Source organism: Lonchura striata, chromosome 24 (assembly GCF_050655825.1).
Source record: "Lonchura striata isolate lonStrDom1 chromosome 24, ASM5065582v1, whole genome shotgun sequence".
Classification (NCBI taxonomy): Eukaryota; Metazoa; Chordata; class Aves; order Passeriformes; family Estrildidae; genus Lonchura; species Lonchura striata.
The window spans coordinates 8,092,875-8,118,465 of record NC_140726.1 but is presented as its reverse complement, the minus strand read 5'-3'; the positions used below and the strand labels follow the sequence as shown (position 1 = coordinate 8,118,465).

Genomic DNA, 25,591 nt, shown 5'->3' with positions numbered 1-25,591 from the left:
CGGTGTTTGCTGTGTTTTTCTGCTCAGCCCTGCACCTGCCAGCCGTGCTGGGCTGGGGATGGCACTGGGCTGGTGCAGCGTGGGAGGTGGGCACCGAGGAGCTGCCAGGCGCTCCTGGCGCTCTGCAGCTGGCACTGGAGCGTGCTGCTCCCCAGAGGTGGCACTGCAGGGCTGGGTTTAGCTCTGCCACTCGTGTTGCTGAGTTTTGCTGCCTCCCCAGGGCTGGCTGCAACATGGAGTAGCCTGGGCTTGTGAGCAGAGCCAGAGGGACAAGTGACAGGGTGAACTGGAGTGGCTGGACGAGGACAGGGTGAATTTGGGGTCCCTGGAGTGCCATTTAGGCCCTCCCTGCCCTGTGTGTGGAGGTGATGTGCCATGGGGGGCACAGGGAGGCACCTTGCTGCTCTTGGCTGGGCACTGACTTTTCCCCATTGCTCCCTCTGGAGCAGCTGAGCAAAAGCTGCTGGAATTTCGGGGTGTTGAGGGAAAGCCCTTGGTCCCAGCACCTCCAGAGGAGAGGCAGGAGTGTTGTGAGAGCACAGCACTGCTGGAGGCTGCTCCCTGCTCCAGGCAGAGCATCCCTGCCCCGGGCACTTGCCTTGCCCAGCCTTCCTGTCCCTGCCTGGTTGGGGCAGAGCTGGGCTCAGGGTTAGGATTGTAAATTCAGGTGAATCCAGTGGATTGACAGGAAGATGCTGATGTCTGACTCCAGCTCAGAAGGCTGAATGGTTTCTTTATTATAACTACGCTGTAATACATTAATATACTATTTAAAGGAGATACTAAAACTACAAACCTATTTTTTCTAACTAACTCCCATATCTAACTCACAACTCATGCCCCTCTTTGAGAGTCCAGCCCCAGGGAGGTTGGATTGGCCACCAGGCTCAAACAATCCTCACCAGAATCCAACCAAGCATCACCCCAGGTAAGCAATTCTCTAAACACATTCCACATGGGAAAAACAAGGAGCAGAAATAGAAATTGTTTTTCTTTCCTCTGTGCTCCTCTATGAAAAAAATCCTGAGAGAGAGAAGAATGTGCCTGTCACAGGTTAGAGCTGGGCTGGCCCTGGCAGAGCTGGGCTCAGGGGTAGATTTGGGCTGGCTTTGGCAGAGCTGGGCTCAGGATTAGAGCTGGGCTGGCTTTGGCAGAGCTGGGCTCAGGATGCCTTGAGAGAAGGGCCCTGTGCCAGCTTTGCATTCGCAGCACTCCAGCCTGGCCCTCCCCTGCGTGCCCCAAACTTGGCTGTGCTGCTGCTGCTGGGTTTGGGGCTGGCTGCGGGGAGTGGCCCTTTAAACACTGCCCAGGCAGGGTAATCTGCCAGAGATTATCTGCTGGGGAGAGGATTGGCATTAAAGGGAATGTCTCCTCCCTTCCCCCCGTGTCCTGCAGCATCCCCTGGCCTGGGGGTGTGTGGCAAACCAAGTTCACTTTCTCCTGGGCGAGCAGAGAGGGCTCTGGGCTTGCAGGGGCAAGGGGAAGAGGGCAGATGATGGCACCGGGCCTCCTCTTCCTCACCGTGCTGGCCACGCTCGCCTCCTGCCAGGACCCAGAAGGTAACAGGGGCTTGGGGGATGAGGGGGTGATGGGGTGCCCAGAGCTGGCACCGCTCCTGCCCAGTAAGGAGCCAGAGCAAGGCTTGGCACAGGGGGCCTGGGAGCTGAGCTGGCTGCACTCAGCACAGCAAGGGCTGGGATGGGTTTTTGTGGGCTCCTACCCGTCCCTGCGGGGCTCTGAGGGCTGGGCAAGCACTGACAGCGCTGTCCTTGCCCCCGGTGGCCCCAGGAGAGCTGGACACGTACTGGTCTGGCACGGCTCCCATCTGCGTGGGGGGCTGCAGGGGCAGGCACAAGGAGCTGAAGAGGAGCCAGTGCGGCAACGGCAGCTGCTGCTGGCTGGGCTACAAATCCTTCTGCAGAGGTAAAGCCGGGGCAAGGCCGGGGGATCCCTGGGGGTGTCCCCTCCAGCAGCCGGGGCCACCCGCATCCTTGGCCGGCGAGCCCCGGGGCTGTCCCGGTGGCCGTGCCCGGGCTGCCAGCGCCGGCTGCATCGCTGTCCGCAGTGAACTGCGGGCGGCCCGAGGCGGATTTTAACTCGGTGGTGCACGGCAACGACTGGTGGGTGGGCTCCGTGGTGCGCTACAGCTGCCGGCCCGGCTTCCTGCTGCTGGGGGACCCCGCCAGCGCCTGCCAGCCCGACGGCCGCTGGACCCCCAAACCCTCCTGCCTGCGTGAGTAGCAGCGCTTGGGGCACGTCCCCAAAACCTCCTGGGCACATCCTCAAAGCCTCCTGGGCATGTCCCCAAAGCCTCCTGGGCACATCCCCAGAGCCTCCTGGGCACGTCCCCAGAGCCTCCTGGGCACATCCCCAGAGCCTCCTGGGCACATCCTCAAAACCTCCTGGGCACATCCCCAAAACCTGGGCACATCCTCAAAACCTGGGCACATCCTCAAAACCTCCTGGGCACGTCCTCAAAACCTCCTGGGCACATCCCCAGAGCCTCCTGGGCCTGGAGGGCTCCGGCTGAGCCCCCGGGACGGGCTCTGCCCCTGCAGGGATCTGCCTGCGCGGCCGCATGGAGCTCAGCGAGCGGCACACCGGCGGCCGGTGCTCCCCGTCGTGCGGCAGCCCGGAGCTCCTGGGAGCTTTCCTCAGCAGCGGCTGCATCCACATCTCGGCCTGTGCCACCAAGGCGTCGGGCTGGCCCCGCTGGCTGCGGCGCTGCGACACCTGCGAGTGCGACTGCCATGTGCCCTGCGGTGGGTGCCGGCGCTGGCACTGCCCGCCCGTGGCTCGCTGGGCTCGGGGGGAGGCTGGCGCTGGGAGATGGGGGCTGCAAACAGCTCCAAATCTGCTCTTTGCTCTCCTCAGGTTCTTCCAGGTAGAGCTGTGGCCACCCAGGGCTGTGGCCACTGGCCCCATGAGGCTTCCACCCTGGGTCCTGCCTGCCTCCAGCAGTGTCTGCTCCTTCCATAAGCTCTGTGTGTCCCGAGGTGACATCTGAGGGATGTTCTGGACTCACTCTTGCAGGGCTGGCTCATCCCAGCCTCTCCAGGGCCGGGGATGCTCTGGGACTGGGATCTGGGAGTGTTTCCTGCAGCTGGACTTGGGGATGGTGCTGTCAGCACCCATTCCCTGGCTGCTTCCCAGAGGGGGCTCAGAGCCCCTTTTCGGGGGGAGGCAGCGCCTGTGCCTGTGCCCGGTGCTGAAGAGCTGTCCTTCAGTGCTGCAGGCTGTGATTTCTCCGTGTCAGGTAATTCCAGGCCCTGAGCTGGGAGGTGGAGCTGCCCTCTGAGCTCGCTGAGGCCAGCTGGAGTGTGGCATCTGCCTCCTGTCCCCACGGCAGGGACACGGCAGCCTGGCCAGGGCTGCAGCAGCCACTGCTGAGGAATCCAGCTGCCCTGCAGCCTCCCTGGTGCACAGTGGGCAAAGGTCTCATCTCCCAGGTGGAAAATCTTCCCTGCAGGCTGCTCCATGCACTGCTGCTGGTCCTGCTCCTTCCAGGGAGTCTGTGCTCCTGCCCTGAGAGCCCCTTTCTGCAGGGGCTTCTCCTCCAGGAGCTTGGGCCCACAAAGGGAGAGATTTGGCTCCAGCCAGGAGCAGTTTTGTGCTCCTTGAGGACATCTCTGGCTGCTTAGGAAGCAGCCAGGGAAGCAGTTTCATCCCCCAAGGGAAGGAGAGGGTGGGCTGGGGCATGTCTGATGGTACTGCTGAGGGTGCTGCAGGACCAGCCACGGGGCATTAAAAATATATTTGCAGGGAATCCCACGGGTTCTCCTGTCGTGCAAAGAGGTTCTGCTGCCTTCTCTGTCCCTGCAGCCCTGAACACAGGTGACAGAACCAGGACAGGCTCCCTGTGCCCCTGGCCTGAGCAAGTGAGCCACCACGGGGACACAGCTGTGGACAAGGCCACTTCAGGAAGGTCCCAGCTGGGGATTAGAGGGATGTGAACGTCCCTGTGGCACCAGGCTCCATCCCTGCTTCCTTCCCCTTGCAATGACTCCCCAGCAGCTGCTGGTTGCTTCGTGGCCACCAGCTTGGGCCCAGCTGAGCAGAAAGGGGTTCAGCATCCCTGAGGTTGTTCCCAGGCCCTCCCTCTGCCCCTGCAGGGAGGAAGGGCTGGGACCTGCTAACGGGGAGTGCCCCAGGGCTGGGAGGCAGCTGGGTACGGAGAGAACTGAGCGAGTCCCAGGTGCCTTTTGCTCCACGACTTAAACCTCCCTGAGGAGCTTGGCTCCATGGAAAACTCCTCGTGCCCTCCCCTGCTCTCCTCTGCCTGGCTCCTGCCCTGAGATCTGTCCCAGCCCTAAGCTGGCATGGGGTGGGGAAAGCTCTCCTTGGCTCAACAGATGGTTTTTTAATTAATACTCTTGCTGCTGCCACTCATTTCCATATGTCTCTGGTGTTTAAGTGCTGTGGTGGGTGAGAGGTGTGAGTAACAGCGAGGAGGGAGCCAGGCGTGCTGCCGGGGGGGTGCAGGGGGATCCAGGTCCTGCAGGATGAGCTGCTCCAGGGGGGGCGTGCTGGGGGTAAAACCCCAAAGGGACACCCCCCTGCCACGGCCCTTTGTCACCAGCTGTCACCCCGCCAAGCCCCCGCACGCCGTGCCTGTTTTGGGGTGTCTGCACAGGGTTTGTGCAGGGCTGAGCGGGGCAGGAGCGCCTTTGGGGTGTGTTGGGCTCGCTCGGGGGGGTTTGGGGTGGGCAGGGAGCTGTGGGGGCTGTGTCAGATGTGGACGGGAGCCGGCACCGGGGTGCAGGGGGGTGCGGAGGCAGGGCTGGCACACCCCGGGCGTGTGCCCAGGGATGCTCAGGGCCTGCTGGCAGGCAGCGAGAGGAAATAGGGCCGGTCCCTTTAAGAGGATTTTTCGCTGCCTGGCAGCGCTGCCCGCCCGGGCAGCCCATCCATCCTTCCATCCATCCATCCATCCATCCTGCCGCCCATCCTGCTCCCCGCCCCGGCAGCACCGGCCACGGGGCTGGCGGAGAGCGGCGCCCCCGAGCAGCCCGGCCCGGGGGGCTGCTGGCCACTGCGGGGCTTCTGCTAGCCACTGCGGGGCTGGGCCCGGAGCCCCCCGCCCGCCCTGCCACCCAGCCCCGCGGAGGGATGGGGAGGAGACCCGGGCCGGGCACTCGCGGGGGCAGCGCCCAGCCCGGCTCCCGCCGCTGAGCACCGCAACCGAGCCCAACCGAGCCGAACCGAGCCGCCCCCCGCCCGGCCGGACCCCCGGGCATCGCCCCTTTGTCTGCGGAGGAGGCGAGGCGGAGGCGCTGCGGGAGCGGAGCCGCCGCCCCGCAGCCTGCCAGGTGAGGCTGCGGGAGGGCCGGGAGCCTCGGCGGGCCCGGGGGGGGCTGGGGATGGAGGGGCCGGCGGGGAGCAGGGATGAAGGAAGAGCATCCTCGGGCAAAGCCTCCCCGTCCCCACCCCGCGCCGCGGGGCTGGGCTAAGCCGCGGAGAGCCGCTTGCGGGATTTAGCGCTCCGCAAACGCCCAGCCGGAGGAGTCAAGGTGAGCCCGAGGGCGCTTGGAGCCCGCTGCCCCCCACCACCACCCCCGGAGCCCCTCTGCTGCGCCCCGCGGATGCCGGGAGGGGACCCGCGGGCGGGGAACCCCCCAGCCCTCCTTCCCCGGGGCTGGGCTGGCTCCCTTCCAGCGCTGAGCGGGGTCTGCCTGCGGCCGGGGTGGGCTGGGTGGGATCTCCCGGAGCTGCCGGCGCCGTGGGAGCGCTGCAGCCGCAGGAGCCGCTGCCCGCAGCCCCGGGAATGTAGGTTAGCGAGGCGCTGGCACCGCAGGCTGGGAGGCGAGATGGGTGCAGGGCACAGCCCGAGCTCCGGCACGGCCCGAGCTCCTTTTGCCGCTGCCGGGGTGATCCCCGAGCCCCTCGCAGGCGCTGAGAGCCGGCGCTCCCCGCCCTGCTCGCTCAGCATCCCCGGCGCCGCAGAGCCGAGCCGAGCCGAGCCGAGCCGGGACACGCGGGGCTCGGCCGCGCTGCAGCCGCTGGGCAGCACTGCGGGCAGGGCAGCGCTGGGGAAGGTCTGCCAGCGCCACGGCCCCGGCTCAGGGCTGGCCTGGCCTCCGAGGCTGTGCCCAAAGAGCCCGGAAGGTGAAAGGATGAGCCAGGCAGAGAAGGAATGGCAGCAGCAGGGCCCCCTCCCTGCTCTGGTAAGGCTCTCGCAGCAAGCCCGGGGGGACCCCGGCACTGTCTGAGGCTCTGATGCTCCCAGGACTGCCCTGCCCCAGGAGCACGGCGTGAAAGCAGCTGGAATCATCTGCTTGTTTAGGATTTCGTGCCTGTGTTCCCTAAGGCCAGGGCAGGGCTGGTTCCTGGAGAGTCCTTGGGGAGGCCCAGGGCAGGACATCAGCTCTCCCACCCCCCATCCTGGGCCCAGCGGCACAAACGGGGCTGGGGCAGGGACCCGCGGGGCTGGGGGAGCTGAGCAGCTCAGGCAGCAGAGCCGGCCCAGGCTGCAGGAGGGGCAGGAATTACTGACTGTGCAGCTGAACGAAATCCTGCTGTTCGTCGCCCTGAGCGCAGGCTCGGCTGGCTCCATCCTCCCGGCCAGATGTGGGTGCTGGCCCCAGCTGGGCGGAGGGGCCGGCGGGGCTGGAGCCAGCAGGAGAAGGAGAGACAGGAGCTGCTGTGGGCTGCTCCCTGCAGTGCCGGGGAGAGGGAGCCCGCTGCCAGGCGATGCCCGTGCGCTCCCCACAGAGCGGCGGGATGGCAGAGAAGGGCATGGATCCCGCCTGCGTCTCCATCGCCCTGGAGGACGCGGTGTGCCACGCCGGCCCTCCGGACGCCCCGCTGCTCACCACCCACTTGAAGAAGGTGGAGAACCACATCACGGAGGCGCAGAGGTTTTCCCACCTGCCGAAGCGCTCGGCTGTCAACATCGAGTTCATCGACCTGTCCTACTCCGTGCGGGAGGGATCCTGGTGGAGGAAGAGAGGTAGGAGCTGGCGGGTGGGGAAGGGCAGGGAGGGGAGGGGACCTGCAGGGCTCTCGCACCGCGTTCCCGTTCTGGTTCTGCGTGCCATCCATGACCTCACCCCGCTCCGTCCGAGCGCCAGGGGCTCTTTGTGGCTGCTTGTTTGTGCCGGGTGCCCGTGGGAGGGAGGAGGCAAGGCTCGTGTCCCGCAGCAGTTGAAATGCCAGGGGAAGGCAGAGCGCATTCCAGGGAAACCTGGACAGACACCCTGGGCCGGCCGGGAGGGGTGGGGTGGGGTGGGATGGGATGGGATGGGATGGGATGGGATGGGATGGGATGAGATGGATTCCTCCAGCCCTGCTGTTTGGGGTACAATGGATGGGATGGGTTCCCCAGCCCTGCTGTTTGGGGTACAATGGATGGGATGGGTTCCCCAGCCCTGCTGTTTGGGGTACAATGGATGGGATGGGTTCCCCAGCCCTGCTGTTCGGGGTATGACAGCACTGTGGGGTGCAGCAGGAGACCCCAGGGGTGCCCCAGCTCAGAGCCTGGCAAGGAGAAGGTGTGGTTTGTGGGGGATTTCCTCTCCCTGTGCAGCCGAGGCCGTGGCCCCCTTCCCTGTGTGCGACTCTGGCCGAGAGCTCAGGGAGGGGAGAGGGGAGGCAGATGGCAGCTGGTGGGTGGTAGTCTGCTTTAATTAGCGCTCTCAGTTAATGGGATGCCAATCAGGCAGCCCGGTAAGATGGAGGGTGAGCTGATCTGCAGAAGCTGAAGGCAGGCGGGGACCGAGGTCACAGGGCTCGCTGAGGGGCTCTGCCAGCCAGGGATGCTGGATGGGGCTCTGCCCCTGTCCCCGGGCCGTGCAGCTCGGGAAAGCAAGGCGCTGGAACACGCTGGGAGCAGCCCTGACATCTGCCGGGATGGTGCCTCCCTGTTTGCCGGGATGATGCCTCCCAGTTTTGCCGGGATGATGCCTCCCAGTTTTGCCGGGATGATGCCTCCCAGTTTTGCCGGGATGATGCCTCCCTGTTTTTCTGGGATGATGCCTCCCAGTTTTGCCGGGATGATGCCTCCCTGTTTTTCTGGGATGCGGGATGATGCCTCTCTGTTTTTCTGGGATGATGCCTCCCTGTTTTTCTGGCATGATACCTCCCTGTTTTGCCGGGATGATGCCTCCCTGTTTTTCTGGGATGATGCCTCCCTGTTTTTCTGGGATGCTGGGGAAGCATCCCAGAAGGATCCATGGCCCAGCCGCGGGCGGACTGTGCCGTAGCACCCAGGAGGGAAGCGGCTGCTTGCCAGCGGGCCAGTGCCCTGCAGGGAGGGACGGGGGAAGGCTGGGGCAGCCGGACCGGGGGGGAGCGAGCCGAGGGGTCGCGGGGTCCGTGGGATGGGGAAGGGAGGAGCGCTTCTCTGCCCCGTTCGGGCGGGTGGCGGTGGCTTTGGCCACAGCCCCCAGCCCCGGCGGTGGCTTTGGCCACAGCCCCCAGCCCCGGCCGGCCCCGCTGCGCCGAGCCGGAGGTTACCGGCAGTCAATGAACGGGAGTAACCGCTGCGCAAGCTGCAGTGGCGCCGACGTGAGCAGCATGCGCGGTGCGGAGCCGTGCGCGCTGCCGGGGGGGGGCTGCCAGCCCTGCTGGCCCCCGGCCACCCTGAGCAGCCCCCTGGCCACCCCCCTGCCCGCGGGACCCCCTCCTGCCGCGGGGCTCCCGAGGGGCGCAGAGGAGGAGCGGGGGATGGCGGTGCGGGTGACCTTCCCAGGGGATGGACGAGCTCAGGGCTACCCCAGCCAGGTGGGGCTGAGTGCTCTGGGCTTCCCCCAGCCTGCGTTTGTTGCCCTTGCCCCACAGCGGCTGTCCCCGTGGGGCACAGAGAGATCCATCAGAGGGATGCTCAGGCTGGGTCCGTGGGGTTTTCATCCCCCTATCCCATTGGTGTCCTGCCAGGGCTCCATTTCAGGGGCAGCTCCTGAGAGCCTGAGGCTGTGTTTGTTCCAAACTCCCGACACATCATGTTCCTTCTGCCAGAAAATGCTAATCAGCCGCGTTTAAAGCAGAGATAATTCCAGGTCTGATTAGCAGTGGCTGCTGCCGGGCGCCACAGCGTGAATGCCAATGAAGGCAACAGCCGGACTGGGAATTCTGCCTGCCCCCTGTGCCCTGCTCGGAGCTGGCCCTCCCCCCTGGCCTTAGGGATCAGCATCTGAAGACACGGCCAGGAGCAGTGCCACAGCCCGGTAATCCTCCTTAGCAGCAGGATTTCCCTGGTCCTTGCTGTGATCCAGGTCAGGAGCTTCTTCAGCACTGGGAATCAGTGGGATCAGCCAAGGAGCAAGGGCAGGGATCGTGCTGGAGGTGACAGCTGCAGTGGCCAGAGCCCTGGGGATGCTGATGGAGCACACAGAGCCCCCGGATGGCGTGGCAGCCCCTGGGAAGCCAAACCCCTGCTGCTCTCTCCCTGCAGGGTACAAGACTCTCCTCAAATGCCTGTCAGGGAAATTCTGCCAGCGGGAGCTCATTGGCATCATGGGCCCCTCGGGAGCTGGGAAATCCACCCTGATGAACATCCTGGCTGGCTACAGGTGAGGCTGGGGGTGGCCAGCGGGGCTGGGGGCGCAGGGCTGTGCCAATCCCCCCCACGTCCCTGCTGCCTGCAGGGAGACTGGCATGAAGGGGCAGATCCTGGTGAACGGGCGGCCGCGGGACCTGCGCACCTTCCGCAAGATGTCCTGCTACATCATGCAGGATGACATGCTGCTGCCACACCTCACCGTGCTCGAGGCCATGATGGTGAGCTCTGGGGACATCCTCTGGGCTGTCTCCTTGTGGGCACTGAGCCCACATCAGGCGTTTCCAAGAGTTCTGGGATGTGAAAATAAAGCCCTGCTGTGCGTGCTCCCTTCATCCCGAGCAGACAGGGTGGGAGCATGGTGCAGCCAGGTCTGTCCCCTGCCTCTGACGGGTGTGTCTCCCTGGTCCTCTCCCTGCAGGTCTCTGCTAACCTGAAGCTCAGTGAGAAGCAGGAGGTGAAGAAGGAGCTGGTAAGTGCAGAGGAGGCTGGGCCCAGACCCCCTCAGCTCTCCCCACGATGGGCACAAGGGGAGCAGGGGATGGCAAGGGTGAAGGGAGGCGGCAGGGCTGGGATGAAAGCCCGTGAGAACCCTCGGCTGTGTGACAGGTGAACGAGATCCTGACGGCCCTGGGGCTGCTGGAGTGCTCCTACACCCGCACCAGCTCCCTGTCGGGGGGCCAGCGCAAGCGCCTGGCCATCGCCCTGGAGCTGGTCAACAACCCGCCCGTCATGTTCTTCGATGAGCCCACCAGGTGAGCCACAGGGCTCCCAGCACTGCCTGCCCAGCTGGGCTGCCCCTGCTGCCGTGGCCAGCACCCTCTGGTGCCCACCTGAGCACGGGATGGGACAGTGCCCTGGGGCTGACGCTCTTCTGCATCGACCTGAGGGGTGGGTGCCCACAAGGGGAGGCAGGTGGGGGCATCTTTAGGATGTTCTTCTCCCCCTCTCAACTCTGCTCTTCTCTCTCTGCTGTCCCTGTCTCTCCACCCCGTCCTGCGTGGCCGCAGCGGTTTGGACAGTGCCTCCTGCTTCCAGGTGGTGTCCCTGATGCGCTCCCTGGCTCAGGGCGGGCGCACCATCATCTGCACCATCCACCAGCCCAGCGCCAAGCTCTTCGAGATGTTCGACAAGGTTTGGGCTGGGACAGGCTCCCTCTGGCCCCATGAGCAGGAGAGAGGCCACGGGAGGGATGGGCTGCAGGCATCTGACCTGGGGGCTCGTGTGGCCGGGGTGTGGCAGGGGTGGCTGTGTCACCCTGGGGCAGGAGCGGGTGACAGTGCCCTGGCTGCCCTGCGCCTGCCACATTCTGCTTTTCTCGTGCAGCTCTACATCCTGAGCCAGGGCCAGTGCATCTTCAAGGGCGTCGTGACCAACCTCATCCCCTACCTGAAGGGCCTCGGCCTCCACTGCCCCACGTACCACAACCCCGCTGACTTCAGTGAGTGTCCCCACCCCAGCAGAGGGTGGCGAGCTCCAGACCCAGTGCCCGAGCCCTGGGGGCTGCCCAAGGGAGATGCCAGTGCCCTTCCTGTTCGGTGCTGGTTGTCTCAGCACCTCTCAGGGGTCCTGTCCTCCCCCGCAGTCATCGAGGTGGCCTCAGGGGAGTACGGGGACCTCAACCCCGTCCTGTTCCGCGCTGTCCAGAACGGGATGTGCACCATGGCTGAGAAGAAGAGCAGCCCTGACAAGGCAGATTCCTCGTGCCCAACGTGTGGGACGGTGAGTGGAGCTGAGAGGAGCCCCCTGTGCCAGCGGGGACCCCGTGGCGCGAGCCTGACCCGCGTCCCCCTGGCCTTGCAGGACGTGGATCACATCGAGAGCCATACGTTTGCCACCAGCACCTCCACTCAGTTCTGCATCCTCTTCAAGAGAACCTTCATCTGCATCCTACGGGACACGGTGAGGCCGGGCCAGACCTCGGGGTTGGGGTTTTTTGGGGCTGGCAGCAGCAAGGAGCTCCATGGGCTGCCCGCTGCTCCCTTGGGATGTTTTTGGGGTGTGGTCCTGCCCTGCTGAGCCCCCCTGTGCCCACAGGTGCTGACCCACCTGCGGTTCATGTCCCACATCTGCATCGGGGTGCTCATCGGGCTGCTCTACCTGCACATCGGCAACGACGCGGGCAAGGTCTTCAACAACACCGGCTTCCTCTTCTTCTCCATGCTCTTCCTCATGTTCGCCGCCCTCATGCCCACCATCCTCACCTGTAAGGAGCTCCCTGCCCCAAAACCCCCTCGCTGCTCCCAGCTCTTGGGGTGCTCCAGCTGTGGGGCAGTGTGGGTGTGCCAGAGGGATCGGGCAAAATGGGGAAAATAAGAGAGAAGGGAAAAAAAATATTGAAGAACACGGGAAAACTTTCTGTTTTCCTGTATTGCAGTTTTGCCCTTTATTTGGCTATAATTTGTCTATTTGACCCTTGTTGGCTCAAAGCAGAATGCTGGAATTTTAATATTTTATTTTTTTTAATCTGAGAAAATGTGTGTAAACCTGCTGCAAAGCCCCAAGCTGACTTTTCCACGTGGAAATTTCCCATATCAGTCACTGATTTTTTTTTTTTCCCCAGTGGAGGTTTGGGCACCCTCTCATGATGCAGGCTGGGGGTTACCTGGTGCATCCCACCTGCCTGCACCAGGGAGAGGAGCTGGAGCACACCAGGGCAGGGAATTGCTGCTGCTCACTCCTTGTTTCCCTGCAGTCCCCCAGGAGATGACCGTATTCCTGAGGGAGCACTTGAACTACTGGTACAGCCTCAAAGCCTATTACCTGGCCAAGACCATGGCAGATGTGCCCTTCCAGGTGAGCTTCCCGTGGATTTGGTGACTGTGGCACCCTTGGCACAGCCCCGGTGCCCCAGGGAGGGGTCCCTCGTCCCCCAGGGAGCTCAGTGGGGTGGGGATGGCCGTGGGGCCCTGTGGCAGGCACATTCTTCTCTCTCTCAGGATTTTTTCATTGAGGAGCACAGAGGAAAAAAGAGAAAATTTCTATTTCTGCTCCTTGTTTTTCCCACGTGGGATGTGTGTGGAGAATTGTTTACCTGGGGTGATGCTTGGTTGGATTCTGGTGAGGATTGTTTGAGCCTGGTGGCCAATCCAACCCACCTGGGGCTGGGCTCTCAGAGAGGAGCACGAGTTGGGAGTGAGTTGGATATGGCAGTTAGAAAAAGTAGGTTTGTAGTTTTAATATCTCCTTTAAATAGTATATTGATTATTGTAGTGCAGTTATAATAAAGAAACCATTCAGCTTCTGAGCTGCAGTCAGACATCCTCCCTCCTTCCCGGCGGGTTCCCTGCGTTCGTGGTGGGCCCAGCAGGGTGGTGTTGGTGTCTCTGTCCCCTGCAGGTGATCTGCCCCATCGCCTACTGCAGCATCGTCTACTGGATGACGGGCCAGCCCCCCGAGGCCACGCGCTTCCTGCTCTTCTCCGCCCTGGCCACCGCCACGGCCCTGGTGGCCCAGTCCCTCGGGCTTCTCATCGGAGCTGCTTCCACTTCCCTGCAGGTCTGCCGGGGCTTTGCCTCCTCTCTGGAGAGCTGCAAGGGGCCCCGTGACCGTGTGGGGTGGGGCAGGGCCGTGACCCCCTCTGCTCCCCAGGTGGCCACCTTTGTGGGACCCGTCACTGCCATCCCCGTGCTGCTCTTCTCGGGCTTCTTCGTCAGCTTCAAGACCATCCCCACCTACCTGCAGTGGAGCTCCTACGTCTCCTACGTCAGGTGGGCCCCCAGCTCTGGCCACAGCTCGCTGTCCTGGGCTCCCCTGGACCCTGCTGACGCTGGGGGTGTGCTCTGCCCTAGGTACGGCTTCGAGGGGGTCATCCTCACCATCTATGCCATGGAGCGCGAGGACCTGGAGTGCCTCGAGGAATTCTGCCCTTTCCAAAAGCCCATCAAGATCCTGCAGGAGCTGGACGTGGAGGAGGCCAAGCTCTACCTGGACTTCCTCATCCTGGGCATCTTCTTCGTCATCCTGCGGCTCCTGGCTTACCTGGTCCTCAGGTACAAGGTCAAATCTGAGAGATAAAGGGGCCGTGGGGCCCCGGTGCCGCTCCCGGGCCTGGCCTGCTGTGAGAGATGTTCTGCAGATGGACACGGTGCTCCTGCAGGTCCCGGACCGTGGTGGAGGCACTGGGAGGTGCCAGCCAGGCCTGGCTCAGTCGAGAAGGGTTTTGAGACATCTCGGAACTGTTTTAACCTTTCCACACACTCTTCATTGCAAAAACGTTTTGTACAGCCCCGGCATGTGCCGCTCTCCCCCCCGGGACTGGCGAGCCCCACGGAGCTTGGGTCCCCTCTTGTTGTCCCTGCCTGGCGCTGCCCTGGGGACACCAGGGACAGCCCAGCCCGGGTGGTTTGAGCCCAGCACGGCTGGGAGGAGCCTCTCTGGGCTGGGGCTGGGCTGGGAGCAGAGAGCTGCAGAGTTGGAAGGGCAGCTTGTGGCCCCGTTCCTCGTCCTGGCCAGCAGCGTGTGAGTCAGTGCTGAGAAGAGCCCAAAGATGCCATAGGTGACGTTGCACCAGGCTTTAGAGTTTCCTGCCACTGTAACCACAAGAGATTGCTTCATCCCCCTTTCCTTCCTGCACAAACCCTCCTTCTTTTTTTCCCCCTTTTTTCTTTTTTTTTTCCCTCCCCACAAACCCCACTGCATCCCAGTCTTCGTGGAGGGGTAGAGGAGGATGTGGGGCTCTGTCTCAGACTCCTGCTGGCACATCATCCTCAGAGATGGGATCTTCACAGCAGGGTCTGTGGGAGCAGGACTGTGTTCTCAGACCTTAGGGAGTCTCACTTCAGTCCCTGTTGTCTCTGGGGTCTGAGACAAAAAGTTCTGAGCCAAATCTACCAACACGGAGAGGAGTGACTGGTCCCTTGCATGGAGCAAGGAGGATTTGGGTTCCCACAGCCTGCCCGTGCCAGGAGGCTGAAAACCAGGGCTGGGCTCAGCTGTGTCATCACTGGAGGCTCTGCTGCAGGAGGAGAGCTGGCCCTGAGCCCTTCCCTGCCACCTCTCCCCCCCAGCTCCACTGGGGCTGTCTCAGCAGGACAGGGCAGACGAGCCTCGCTCAGCACTGACTGTGCAAGGAAGGGACACCAAGGACACCTGGCCTGTCACAGTGCCACCCCCTCAGGGTGACACTGTGCAGAAGGGGGTCCCAGCAGTGCCTGAACTGGAAACCAGGTGAGATCCCAGGCTGGTTTGTTTGCAGCGGGTGACCTGGACACTGGGAAGGCCTTGGCACTTAGTGACTGGTACCAGAAGGTCCCTTGTGGCACGTGGTGGCTGCTCCAGAGTCCCACGCTTTGCAGAGAGAAGGCAACTCAGCACCTTGTGGCTCTCCAGAGGAACTGAGCTGAGCCCAGAGCTGGTGGGGCATCTGCTGCTGTGCTGGAACACAGCACCCAGCTTACCTGCACAGCACAGGCTCCGTGGGTGCGCTGGCACTGCGGGCACCGGGCTGCACGTGTCACCCACAGGCGTGGCAACCAACAGGGTTTTGGCAAGCCCTGGCTCAAGTCAGCCTGGGGATGCTGCTCCTGGCACTCTGAGCAGCCAGGGATTGCAGGGCAAATGCCAGATTCCAGCAGAATCCTGGAGACTGAGCTTTGGCTTGGCTGGCTTGGGTCGGGGCTGGCCTGACACTGATGCTGGGCACTCAGCAGAGCCCAGTCTCCCTGCCTGGAGGGCATCAAGGAATGTTTGGCCATGGGGCTCTCCTGCACCGAGGGTCTGGAAGCAGGACACACCCTGCTGCCCTTTCCACACTGAGCGTCAGGGTTCTCCAGGGGCTGTTGTCTGAATTTTCACCATCCCTCACAAAATTCCTGGATCTCCTTTCAGTGCCGTGCCCTGCAGTGGAGCTGTGCCAGCTGGAGGGCTGCAGTGCTGCCAACCACAGCCACAGGGGCACGGAGGAGTGGGGGACAATCCTTGTGCTCTGTCACGGGGTGCACGGATGGGCAGGGGGGATGTGGGGCTGTCACCCTTCTCCATCTCCCTGTCCCTGGAGCTGATGGCACTGATGCCCTGCTTCTGCCCTGCTCTTGGGCTGGGACTGGTCTGTGCTGGGCTGAGGCTTTTCCCTGGATGGATGCCGAGATGCAGGAGGTGTCAGTGGGGCAGCTGTGCACAGCTCCTGCTTCCCCCCTGGCATTTGGGGCTCTCGTGATGGGTCCTGGGGGTGCTGCGGTGCCCAGCACTGTGTCCTGCACCCAGCACGCCTGGACAGCCCTGTGCCATCACAGTCAGGGCCACCAGCGCTCCCAGGAGGACCAGGACAAGATGGACTCGTGTGTGGAGCAAAGGGGCTACCAGCAGGCACCAGGGACTGCCACTGGCCGTGCCCCCCACGCTTTGTTGACCAGGCTCTGCTGCTTGCAGAGAAACCTCGTGGAAAAGGCTTCCCCAGCTCGGAGCAACACTGCCAGGGCAGGTGGCTCCCACTGCTGGGATGGGGCAGCTGGCAGCACCCCCGGGATGCCCAGGAGGGCTCAGCACAGCCTCCTGTGCCCGTGCAGCATCCCAGTTGCCCAGGTGTGTGCCCACTGCGGGGCAGAGGGCCAGGACAAACCCCAGAGCTGCAGGACGGCTGTCCCCGAGCTGGGCAAGGGTTCTGGGCAGGGGGTGGCGGGGCAGGCTGCTCGTCCCCAGGGCAGCAGGACACGAGTGAATGTGCTGGTGTGAAGGGGCTGCTGAGTGAGGGAAGTGGCACAGGGCAAAGGCACCCTCGCTGCCAAGGTGTCCTTGCCCTCGCCTCAAGGACAGTCCCAGAGGTGGTGGAAGGTGCAGGGAAATGCGAGTTTGCACTGAGCCCCCAGGCTGGGCTGAGCACCCCGGGGATTGCTGCCTGGGTGGTTTTCTCTGCCCAGGCACGGCAGAGGGAGGGGGTGCAGCCATCCTGCTCCAGGGGGCCCTTAGGGAAGCAGCAAGGATGCACTTTACCAGAGCAGGGAAGCAGAGCCGTGGGTGCTCCTGGCTGCAGGAATGCCAGGAGAGAACCCGTCTGGATAATCAGGAGTGTGATGGAGGAGAGCAGGCTTCTTCCCCCACACCTCCTCTCCTGCCCCTGCCTTTGAGCGATGCACTTTGAGTGGATGAGGGTGGGGGTCCAAAGTGTGGCTCTGGTGATGTTCCCCCCCTCACACAACCCCCTGAATATCAGCTAGCCCAGAGATTCGAGGCTGTGAGGGGAGGAATATCAGGAGATGGCAAAGATTCCCAAAAGAGGCTCTTACCCCAGATATGTTGGTTCAGCTCTCTTTATTCTGTGGTGTCCAAGGGGAGAGAGGGGCAAAAGAGCAGAACAGGAATTGTCAGGGGTCTGTACAGACTTTGGACAGGGTGGGCTTCCCTGGCTCTCCCGTTGGGGCAGGAAGGAGGGTCCAGGATTATCTGAGCAGAGTCACAGGGTCCCGGGAAGGGGCACAGAGTGCCCATGAGCTCCCTGTAACACTCTGGCTCCCTGGGAACATCAGCTGAGCCACCAAAAGCTGCTTCAGCCCCTTTGGCTGTGTCAGGTTCTGCCTCTCACGGGTGCTGTGATGGCAGGCAGGCAGGCAGGGGCATGGCCACTCACCTCCATGCATGTCCAGGCCACTTTTGTCACACGCACAAGAAGAGCAAATGCTTCATCACCTGGCTGGGGTTTGCTGGAGGGCAGACTGGGCTAGAGCAGGGAGGGGATGGGGCTTCTCCCAGGGTTTCACCCCTCTCCCAAATCAGGCAATAAAACAGTGTTTCCTTCTCACTGTGTGTGGGCAGCATTTGTCCTGTCCCTGTGCCACGGGCTCTGTGTGTGTCCCTGCCACGCTGCACCCTGTGCTTTCCTCCCAGCTTTGCCATGTCAGCACAGCAGGCTGGGCAGCGGGGGCACACGTCAGCCAGGGGGGCACCTGGCAGAGAGAATTGAAACTCAGACCAGAGGTGTGAGCTGCTTTCTCCCCGGCACAGCTTGCCAAAACAAGGCACAGGTAACAGCTGGAAGGCCGAGGGAGACTGCTGGCACAGCTCTGTTGTGGCAGCTGCTCCGGGTGGCGTTTGCCCAGGTCTTTCTTACCTTGCTGGGAGGAGGCTGTGAAGCAGGACCAGGGCACTGCTGCCCACAGCTGCAGCCTGGCAGGAACCAGGCAGGGTGGAGGTGAGGCCTGGGGCTCTCCAGGCTGGGCTGTACATGCAGGTAAGTGCCCCGCAGGGTCGGGGTGCCAGGTGCCAGCTTGCTGCTCAGCAGAGGGTCCCGGGAGGCGTCGGGCAGGAGGAGATGTCGCGGTTCGTGTCGGTGTTTCCGAGATGCCAGCTGTACTTGTTGGGTTTCACACATCAATAAAACTTATATTTATAGTGTACTGCCTGGATGTCTGCCTCTCCTGAGAGCCTCGAGGGCACACGTGTGATGGGGGGTGGTGAATTTGGGGTGCAAATATGCAGGTGTGGTCCCCTCAGCCCCAGCACCCCTGGGTGGGCTGGCACCTCTCAGGGCAGCACCCAGGTGTCGGAATCTGAGGTATTGATGATTCTGAGATTGTAGAAAGTCTCTGTTTCAGCCCCCTGCCAAAGCAGAAGCCATAATTGGTCTGTGCTGGTTTCCAGGTTGTTTATTCTGTTGATCTCTCACATGTTCTGCTGCCCTGCCCAGCTCTGTCCTGCAGGGCAGCGTGTGGGGCTCTGCCCTCAGTGGGATGTGACAAACATTAAATACCAGAAACTCCCTGGGCTGCATTTACAAGAACGTGCCAATATCTGTCACCTACGTTGGACAGTGTGTCCCCAGCCTGAACCAACAGAAAAATGCCAACACCACAGTGAGACATGAGGGGCATGAAGAAGGAGAAAAAGGACAAGGCACACCCAATTGTGTAGGGACCGCTGGGCTCCAGGATGGCTTTGATGAATGGAGACGAGAGATCTCTGAAGGCTGCTCCTAGAATATCAGGTTTATTAGGGATGGTGAAAGGTCTGGCTTGGAGCTGCCAGAGCAGCACGGGGCAAGGCCTGAGGGGATGGGGAGGGGAGAGACAAGGGGTAGAGAGGATGCTCCAGGAGAGGGTGGGAGTTCTAAGAGGGGGGAAGATCCAAGAGGGGGGAAATTCCAAGGGGGCGTCTGGCCCCTCAGAGACCCCTTATCAGGGGGCTTCAAGGTGGGCTGGAACAAGACTTGGGCCAATGGGGTCACAGACACCTGATGCTTCAGGGGAGGGTTACAGGTGTGGGATGAACTTTACATTTTGGGGGTTGAGATCAAACAATCCATTTGACTTTTGGACCTATCTATAGGTAAGGGCGTTGTCCAGCCAGCAGGGAGGATTGTTTTCATCCTGGCTGTACTATTGTAAATCTTCTGCCAGGCACTCATATTTATCCATCCTTCCCAACAGAGGACAGCACATCTGGCGCAGCACATCTGGCGAGAGCGGAGGGAAGCCGGGGCAGCCGCGGGCGTCTCTGCCGGCTCCAGCCGCTCTCCGTGCGGCTCGGGGGAGCTGGCAGCCGCCGGGCACGGGGCGGGACGGGGCAGGGTGGCGTTGCAGGGTGGCGTTGCATTGCAGGATGGCGTTGCAGGAAGTTCTGCCAGCGAAGCAGCCGCCTCCGCAGCGGGGCCGGCCCCGGCAGCTCCGGGCGGCGCTCCGCCAGCCCGGCCGCTGGAGCGCTCGGCGATCCCGGCTGGAATCCTGCGGGACGAGGTAACCCCGCCGCCAGCCCCGGCTGCGCCATGCCGCGGGAGGGCACGGGGAGGAGGGCACGGGGAGGAGGGCACGGGGAGGAGGGCACGGCTGCCACCACTGCCAGGGGGTCCCAGAGGGGTCCCCGGGAGCGTCCGCAGGGCCCTCGGCTCAGCAGAAGGGCTGGGAAGGGGCTGGGAACGCGGCGTGGGTTTGCTCGCTGCAGAGGCACCGAGCTCGGGACACCTGTGTTCAAGGTCAGCTCCTCTGCCCCCGGCCCCGAGCCTAAATTTCTCCACCTGGATCACGCATAAAGGGACTGTAAACAGCGTGGCTTGTAGGAGGTGTGAGCGAGCGGTCTGTCTGTCTGTCTGTCTGTCTGTCTGTCTGTCTGTCTGTCTGTCTGTCTGTCTGTCTGTCTGTCTGTCTCTCAGTCACTCTGCTCGTCCCTTCCTCTCGGCTGGGCTTTGCTTATCTCTTTCGCCGTGTGCCTCAGTGTCACAGTGAGCTCCTGGGCACTCTGTGCCCCTTCCCCGGGACCCTGTGGCTCTGATCTGATAATCCTGGACCCTCCTTCCTGCCCCAACGGGAGAGCCAGGAAAGCCCACCCTGTCCAAAGTCTGTACAGACCCCTGACAATTCCTGTTCTCTTTTGCCCCTCTCTCCACATGGACACCACAGAATAAAGAGAGCTGAACCAACATATTTCGGGGTAAGAGCCTCTTTTGGGAATCTTTGCCGTCTCCTGATATTCCTCCCCTCACAGCCTCGGACCTCTGAGCTAGCCTAGGATATTTTGGGGGCTGTGCAGTGGGGGGACATCACCTCAGTTTCCCAGGATGTCGGGGGCTGTGAGCACCGCCCGGGCTCCTGAAGGATCGCCCTGCTGAGCGCTGCTGGGGCGGGAGCCTGAGTCAGCGCCAGCGCAGCCGGTTCTGCCGGACTGGACCACGCTGGGGCGGGTAAGGCTGGGCAGGGCTCTGCTGCACCACATCCCGCAGCCCCCGTGCTCTGCCGAGCGCCGCGGAGCCCCTCTGCCACCTCCCCCGTCTTTCAGGTGGACGATGTCCCGGGCCGTGCAGTGCCAGAGCTGCCTGCCCTGGGGCAGCTGGGCACAGCTGCCTCGGAGCCTGGCAGGGCGCAGGGGGACCCGCAGCGTGTCCGTGTGTGCCGCTGCCGTGCCAGGTGAGCTGGGCTCTGCGCCTCTGGCACTCAGCCCTGTCCCCAGGGAAGCCTGTCCCTGTTGGACAGGCAGCAGCCCCTGGCCCTGTCACACCCTAGCAAGGTGTGAAGCTGGGTGGGGTTAGCCCTGCTGGGCTGGAGAGGGCCATCCCTGACCATGTGCGTTCTTCCTCCCCACCAGGTGGTGCAGGCAGGTGTTTCCTCAGGAAGGTCCTTGGCACAAGCAGCATCTCCCTCCCCAGGTACAGTGTCACACGGCTGGGGCTCTTTGTCACAGCACCTGGGTGGCTGAGCTGGCTGCCTTGGCAACGGGGACACTGCTTTGCTTCCACCTAGACAGACACCCAGACCCACCTCCCTGCCTGCTCTGAGTCCTGCCCACCTCCTCTGCCTCTCCACGGGTTTTCTGGGAGTGCACAGCCCATGGCTTGCTGACCTGCCTTCACCCTGCCCTGGCCCTGCGCTCTCCCGTGGTGTGGGGGAAGGAAGGGGTGAGCTGGCTCCTCTCAGCACTTCCCACAGCCTCGCTGGGGATCTGCCCACCCTGCCCCAGGTGGGGTTTGGAGCTGCTCCCTGTGACACTCTCCCTCCTCCTGCAGGAGCTGTGTTCACTACCAGGGAGACTCCCAGGAGAGCTCTGCCCAGCCCAGCTCCTCTCGCCATGGTCAGTCCCAGCTGAGGAACGTGGCCTTTTCTGGTGAGTTTTGCAGCCATGGTCTGGAGGGAGGGTCCTACACAGCGGGGTGGGGGCAGCTGCTGTCCTGGGCAGTGTGAGGGTTCCCCATACCTGGGTGCTGTCCCCTCTCTGCAGTGGCTTGGGGCAGGCAACTTCCCCAGTCCCCTGCCAGTGAGCAACCCTCGTCATGTCCAGCACCTTCCTCCTTCCAGGTGCCATCAAGAAGCACCAGAAGAGCCTGTCTGCGTGGTTCAGCCACCAGCCCAACGAGGAGAGGCAGTTCGGCCCTTCCTTCTCTCTGGATGCCGTCCACGTGGACCCAGTGATCCGGGAGAGCTCCCTGGAGGAGATTCTGAAGCCCTCCCCTGATTTAACCATCCAGAACCAGCTCCAGCAGCCCTGTAGAAAGGTGATCAGCCTCCACAACCTCTTTGACGTGGACGCCTGTGGGCGGCAGGTGAAGAACGTGGTGCTCTACGGCACCGTGGGCACGGGCAAGAGCACCCTCATCAAGAAGATGGTGGTGGACTGGTGCCACGGCCGCCTGCCCCGCTTCCAGCTGGTCATCCCCTTCTCCTGCGAGGACCTGTCCCACAGCCACGCCCACGTGTCCCTGCGGCGCCTGGTCACCAAGAAGTACCAGCACCTCCGGGACGTGGTGCCGCTGCTGGAAGCGTCCGGCCTCAGGGTGCTCTTCATCCTCAACGGCCTGGAGCGCCTCAACCTGGACTTCCGCCTGGCTGGCACAGAGCTGTGCTGCGACCCCAACGAGCCCGTGCCTCCCTCTGCCATCGTGGTCAACCTGCTGCGGAAATACCTCCTGCCCGAGGTGGGTGTTGCCCTGCTTGGTGCTGGGGAAAGGTTGGGGGTGAGCCCTGCAGTATCACGGGGATGTTTTGGTAATTGTTTGCAGTCCAGCTTGGCTGGGAGCAAGCAGGCAGCTTCTGTTCCTGGAGGGACTCACCAAGGTGGCCTCATGTCACTGGTGGGATCTTTGGGGAGGCCTGGTAAGGTAATGAATGCTGTGATCTTCCAGAATTTAGGGGGGGAATGGGGAGAATTCTTCTGTCCCCTCTGCCTGGGCCAGATTTGATCCAGTGCCCTTTGTGCAGGAGCTTTGTGAGCCGCACCCTGTGGATGGGGCGGTCCTTGTGCACCTCTGGGTGGGTTATGTCCTGCTGAGCAGCCCCAAGCTCACCCACGCCCGTGTCCCCAGGCCAGCATCATCGTCACCACGCGCCCGTCGGCCGTGCGCCGCATCCCCGGCAAGTACGTGGGGCGCTACGCCGAGATCTGCGGCTTCTCCGACACCAACCTGCAGAAGCTCTACTTCCAGATGCGCCTCAGCCAGCCCGGCTGCTCCGGAGAGGAGAGCCAGGATGGGCGCTCAGCGGAGCAGGAGAACCTGGTGGAGATGTTGTCGAGGAACTTGGAGCGCCACAACCAAATAACGGCTGCCTGCTTCTTGCCCTCCTACTGCTGGCTGGTGTGCACCACCCTGCACTTCCTCTACTTCACCAGGACGGTTCCTCCCAGCCAGACCCTGACTGGCATCTACACCAGCTTCCTGAGGCTCAACTTCAGCGGGGAGGTGCTGGATAGCAGCGACCCCACCCACATCTCCATGATGAAGTACGTGGCCAAGACAGTGGGCAAGCTGGCCTACGAGGGGGTGATGTCCCGTAAGACCTGCTTCTCAGAGGAGGACCTGCGGCAGTGCTTCGAGGTGGAGATGAAGACTGAAAGCGAGCTCAACCTCCTGGAGGTTTTCCGCAGCGACGTCTTCCGCTTCTTCCTCAGCCCGTGCGTGCAGCCGGGCAAGGAGCACACCTTTGTGTTCACCATCCCCGCCATGCAGGAGTACCTGGCAGCCCTGTACGTGGTGCTGGGCGAGAAGAAAACCCTGGCCCAGAGAGTGGGGAAGGAGCTGTCGGAGGTCCTCGGGAAGGTGAGCGAAGATGTGGCCGTGGTTGTGAACATCATCTCCAAGGTGCTGCCCCTGCGCTTCCTCCCCGTGCTCTTCAACCTGCTCAAGATCTTCCCTCGCTACTTCTCCCGGGTGGGTGGCAAGGACAAGGACACCATTGCCCACACCATGGCAGAGGAGCTGTTCAAAGAGGAGGACTACTACAACGACGATGTCTTGGACCAGATCAACTCCAGCATCCTGGGCGTGGAGGGCCCCATGCGCCACCCCGACGAGGCCCCGGATGATGAGGTCTTTGAGCTCTTCCCCATTTTCATGGGTGGGATCCTGTCCCGCCGCAACCGCGCCATCCTGGAGCAGCTGGGCTGCTCCATCAAGAACCTGGCAGCCTTCGAGATCGCCAAGGCCATGAAGAAGACGGTGATCAGGAAGGGCCGCAGGGGCCTGCCCCCCTCGGAGCTCATGGACTACCTGTTCTTCCTGCACGAGTTCCAGAACGAGCGCTTCACGGCCGAGGCCGTCCGCTCCCTCCGCGCTGTCAACCTCTCCTCCGTCAAGATGACCCCTCTCAAGTGCTCTGTGCTGGCATCTGTCATGAGCACCACGTCTCACGAGGTGGAGGAGCTGAACCTGACCTCCTGCAACCTGGACAGCGGCAGCTTGAGGACCCTCTTCCCCGTGCTGCTGCGATGCAAGGCTCTCCAGTGAGTACCACCTCCTCCTGCCCTTTGGCACTGCTCAGAAATCAGGTTTTCTCTCACCTCTGCCCGTCACAGGGATGCTTTAGGAGCCCAGGTATGGAAAACTTAGGAAAGGACGTGTTTATCCTCAGTGCAGACCTAGGGAACTACAGCTTCCAACATGCAGCACTCCTTGAGCAGCCTTTCCAGGGCGCTGCATGCTGGGATTTGCAGTCCCAGCTCACCCTCCCGCAGGAATTTTTTGGGAAGTTCCCCGCAGCTGCTACAGGCTGGGCGGGCTGCCAGCTGTCCTGGCAGACCCGAGTCCCTACGGGAAGTTACCCGGCATCATCAGTGTCGTTAGCTCTGTGAGGAGTTTGCTGTCCCAAAGGTGGGAGTCCGGGCTGTGCAGATGTTCCCAGAAGCGTTCCAGAAGGTTTGTGGAGCTGCAGGTCTTCCTGCCGCCCAGGTGGTGGCGAGACGTGCTCAGCGCAGATGGATCGGGCTGTGCAGCTGGGCTGTGCCGCATTTCCTTCCTCCAGATGCTCAGGAGGGCTTGATGGAGCCCCGATCCCTCCTCTGACCTTCACCCACCTTCTGAAGGCTCCGCCATCCCCTTCCCCTCGCCCTGCTGGCACTGGCTCTGCTGGCTCATGCTCCGGTGCGGTGTCACTGTGCTCCCTTTGGGAGAGGAAACCTGGAGTGGCCTAGTTTGGGGAGCCCAGGGAGGATGGTGATGGGCAAAAAGGAGCGGGCAGGGCTGCCAGGCTCACAGGTAACAGCCATTTTGTGTCTGTCACCTTCACGCCTTGCTCTGCACCAGTCTGCAGCTCAACAGCCTGGGCTCCGACGCCTGCAAGGAGATTCGTGACCTGCTCCTGCATGACAAGTGTGCGGTGAGCAGCCTGCGGTGAGTACAGCCCCAGCCCTGCACGGCACTGCCGCTGCTGCCCGCCACGTGCCGGGCACCCCCTGAGCTCCCGTGCCCGCAGGCTGGCCAACAACCCCGTGGGCGAGCAGGGCGCTCGCTACCTGGCCGAGGCGCTGGCCGGCAACCGCTCGCTGAGGCAGCTGTCCCTGCTGCACACCGCGCTGGGGGACGCCGGCGCCGAGGCCATCGCCCAGCACCTGGCCCACAACCAGCACCTGCAGGAGCTCAACCTGGGCTACAACTCCCTGACGGACGCGGCGGCCCTGCGCGTGGTGGAGGTGGCCAAAAGGCACGAGACGCTGGACAAAGTGCAGTGAGTGCGCTGTGCTATCCCCGTCCCTGTGCTGTGCGCTTCTGTCCCTCCCCTCGGCCCTCACCTGTGTGCCACCTGTGCCTCTGTGCCAGCCTCTACTTCAACGACATCAGTGAGGATGGCAAGAGGGCGCTTGACAGCCTGCGCATGGACCGGGACGGCGTCAGGGCTCTGGTTTTCCTCACGGCGGGCACCGACGTCTCCGACTACTGGTCCCACATCCTGAGCGTGGTGCAGAGGAACCTGCCCTTCTGGGACCGCGAGCGGGTCCGGCAGCACCTCGCCCTCCTCCTGCAGGACCTGGAGAGCAGCCGCAGCCAGACCGCCAATCCCTGGAGGAAAGCCAAATTCCTGCGAGTCGAGAGCGAGGTCAAGAAAATGCTGGGGGAACTGCAGGATGGGAGCCTCTGACCTGCTGCCCATCCACCAGCCGGGGGTGGGGCGGTGGAGTGTGCCCAGCAGCACATTCCCTGTGCCATCGCCCACCCGGAGATGCTGGGTGGATGGTGCTGTCTAAGGTGCTGGGTGCGTGGGGCTCAGCCTCATCTGCAGGCCAGGCTGAAGTGTGGGAATGGGACAGAAACCAGGCCAGGAGCAAATGGGACGTGTTCTTCTGGGCTTGCTGAAAGCCAGCCCCTGCACCCCAGGGAGCAGGATTGGGGCTTGTCTGTGAATCTTTTGGGAGCATTAAAGTGCACCTCTTTATTTCCACTGAAGCACACTAGTACCAAGACTTGATCTC

General features: G+C 62.8%; 3 protein-coding genes across 9 annotated transcripts; all 3 read left to right on the top strand.

Annotated features, from left to right (window-relative positions):
• Window positions 1-119: 119 nt before the first annotated feature.
• Window positions 120-4,389, top strand: LOC146765469 (seizure 6-like protein 2). Of its 2 annotated transcripts, XM_085560238.1 has the most exons (5): window positions 120-1,559; window positions 1,789-1,923; window positions 2,066-2,233; window positions 2,559-2,762; window positions 2,875-3,008. In XM_085560238.1, exons 1-5 carry the CDS (start codon window positions 1,493-1,495, stop codon window positions 2,886-2,888), a joined length of 588 nt encoding a protein of 195 aa, XP_085416364.1. In that variant the 5' UTR covers window positions 120-1,492; the 3' UTR covers window positions 2,889-3,008. The 2 variants fall into 2 exon arrangements, with proteins under 2 accessions (XP_085416364.1, XP_085416362.1); XM_085560236.1 differs by having other exon boundaries at window positions 2,559-4,389.
• Window positions 4,390-4,891: 502 nt separating this feature from the next.
• Window positions 4,892-17,826, top strand: ABCG4 (ATP binding cassette subfamily G member 4). 5 transcript variants are annotated; one of them, XM_021540490.4, is made up of 15 exons: window positions 4,892-5,309; window positions 6,712-6,949; window positions 9,392-9,509; window positions 9,585-9,717; window positions 9,918-9,968; window positions 10,106-10,251; window positions 10,507-10,630; window positions 10,823-10,937; window positions 11,082-11,218; window positions 11,300-11,398; window positions 11,534-11,702; window positions 12,192-12,292; window positions 12,836-12,994; window positions 13,088-13,206; window positions 13,288-17,826. In XM_021540490.4, exons 2-15 carry the CDS (start codon window positions 6,721-6,723, stop codon window positions 13,511-13,513), a joined length of 1,926 nt encoding a protein of 641 aa, XP_021396165.1. In that variant the 5' UTR covers window positions 4,892-5,309; window positions 6,712-6,720; the 3' UTR covers window positions 13,514-17,826. The 5 variants fall into 5 exon arrangements, with proteins under 5 accessions (XP_021396165.1, XP_021396163.1, XP_021396164.1 ...); XM_021540488.4 differs by having other exon boundaries at window positions 6,661-6,949; XM_021540489.4 differs by lacking the exon at window positions 4,892-5,309 and adding an exon at window positions 5,357-5,510.
• A 1,240-nt stretch (window positions 17,827-19,066) lies between these two features.
• Window positions 19,067-25,565, top strand: NLRX1 (NLR family member X1). Of its 2 annotated transcripts, XM_085560232.1 has the most exons (11): window positions 19,091-19,161; window positions 19,822-19,852; window positions 19,979-20,102; window positions 20,198-20,325; window positions 20,504-20,564; window positions 20,922-21,019; window positions 21,211-21,827; window positions 22,215-23,629; window positions 24,429-24,515; window positions 24,598-24,849; window positions 24,942-25,565. In XM_085560232.1, the coding sequence occupies exons 4-11, from the start codon at window positions 20,205-20,207 to the stop codon at window positions 25,258-25,260; spliced, it is 2,970 nt and encodes a 989-aa protein (XP_085416358.1). In that variant the 5' UTR covers window positions 19,091-19,161; window positions 19,822-19,852; window positions 19,979-20,102; window positions 20,198-20,204; the 3' UTR covers window positions 25,261-25,565. The 2 variants fall into 2 exon arrangements, with proteins under 2 accessions (XP_085416357.1, XP_085416358.1); XM_085560231.1 differs by lacking the exon at window positions 19,822-19,852 and having other exon boundaries at window positions 19,067-19,161; window positions 19,907-20,102.
• The last annotated feature ends 26 nt before the right edge of the window (window positions 25,566-25,591 follow it).

What these genes read in the sequence shown, in the direction of transcription:
- NLRX1 (XM_085560231.1), top strand. Translation starts at nt 20,205, where the DNA reads ATGTCCCGGGCCGTGCAGTGCCAGAGCTGCCTGCCCTGGGGCAGCTGG. An exon ending in GTGTGCCGCTGCCGTGCCAG is followed by an intron (nt 20,326 to 20,503) that starts GTGAGCTGGGCT and finishes CCTCCCCACCAG; the next exon opens with GTGGTGCAGGCAGGTGTTTC. An exon ending in CTGCGATGCAAGGCTCTCCA is followed by an intron (nt 23,630 to 24,428) that starts GTGAGTACCACC and finishes GCTCTGCACCAG; the next exon opens with TCTGCAGCTCAACAGCCTGG.
- LOC146765469 (XM_085560236.1), top strand. Translation starts at nt 1,493, where the DNA reads ATGATGGCACCGGGCCTCCTCTTCCTCACCGTGCTGGCCACGCTCGCC. An exon ending in CTCCTGCCAGGACCCAGAAG is followed by an intron (nt 1,560 to 1,788) that starts GTAACAGGGGCT and finishes CGGTGGCCCCAG; the next exon opens with GAGAGCTGGACACGTACTGG. An exon ending in CTACAAATCCTTCTGCAGAG is followed by an intron (nt 1,924 to 2,065) that starts GTAAAGCCGGGG and finishes CGCTGTCCGCAG; the next exon opens with TGAACTGCGGGCGGCCCGAG.
- ABCG4 (XM_021540488.4), top strand. Translation starts at nt 6,691, where the DNA reads ATGCCCGTGCGCTCCCCACAGAGCGGCGGGATGGCAGAGAAGGGCATG. An exon ending in AGGAGGTGAAGAAGGAGCTG is followed by an intron (nt 9,969 to 10,105) that starts GTAAGTGCAGAG and finishes GCTGTGTGACAG; the next exon opens with GTGAACGAGATCCTGACGGC. An exon ending in TCCTACGTCTCCTACGTCAG is followed by an intron (nt 13,207 to 13,287) that starts GTGGGCCCCCAG and finishes GCTCTGCCCTAG; the next exon opens with GTACGGCTTCGAGGGGGTCA.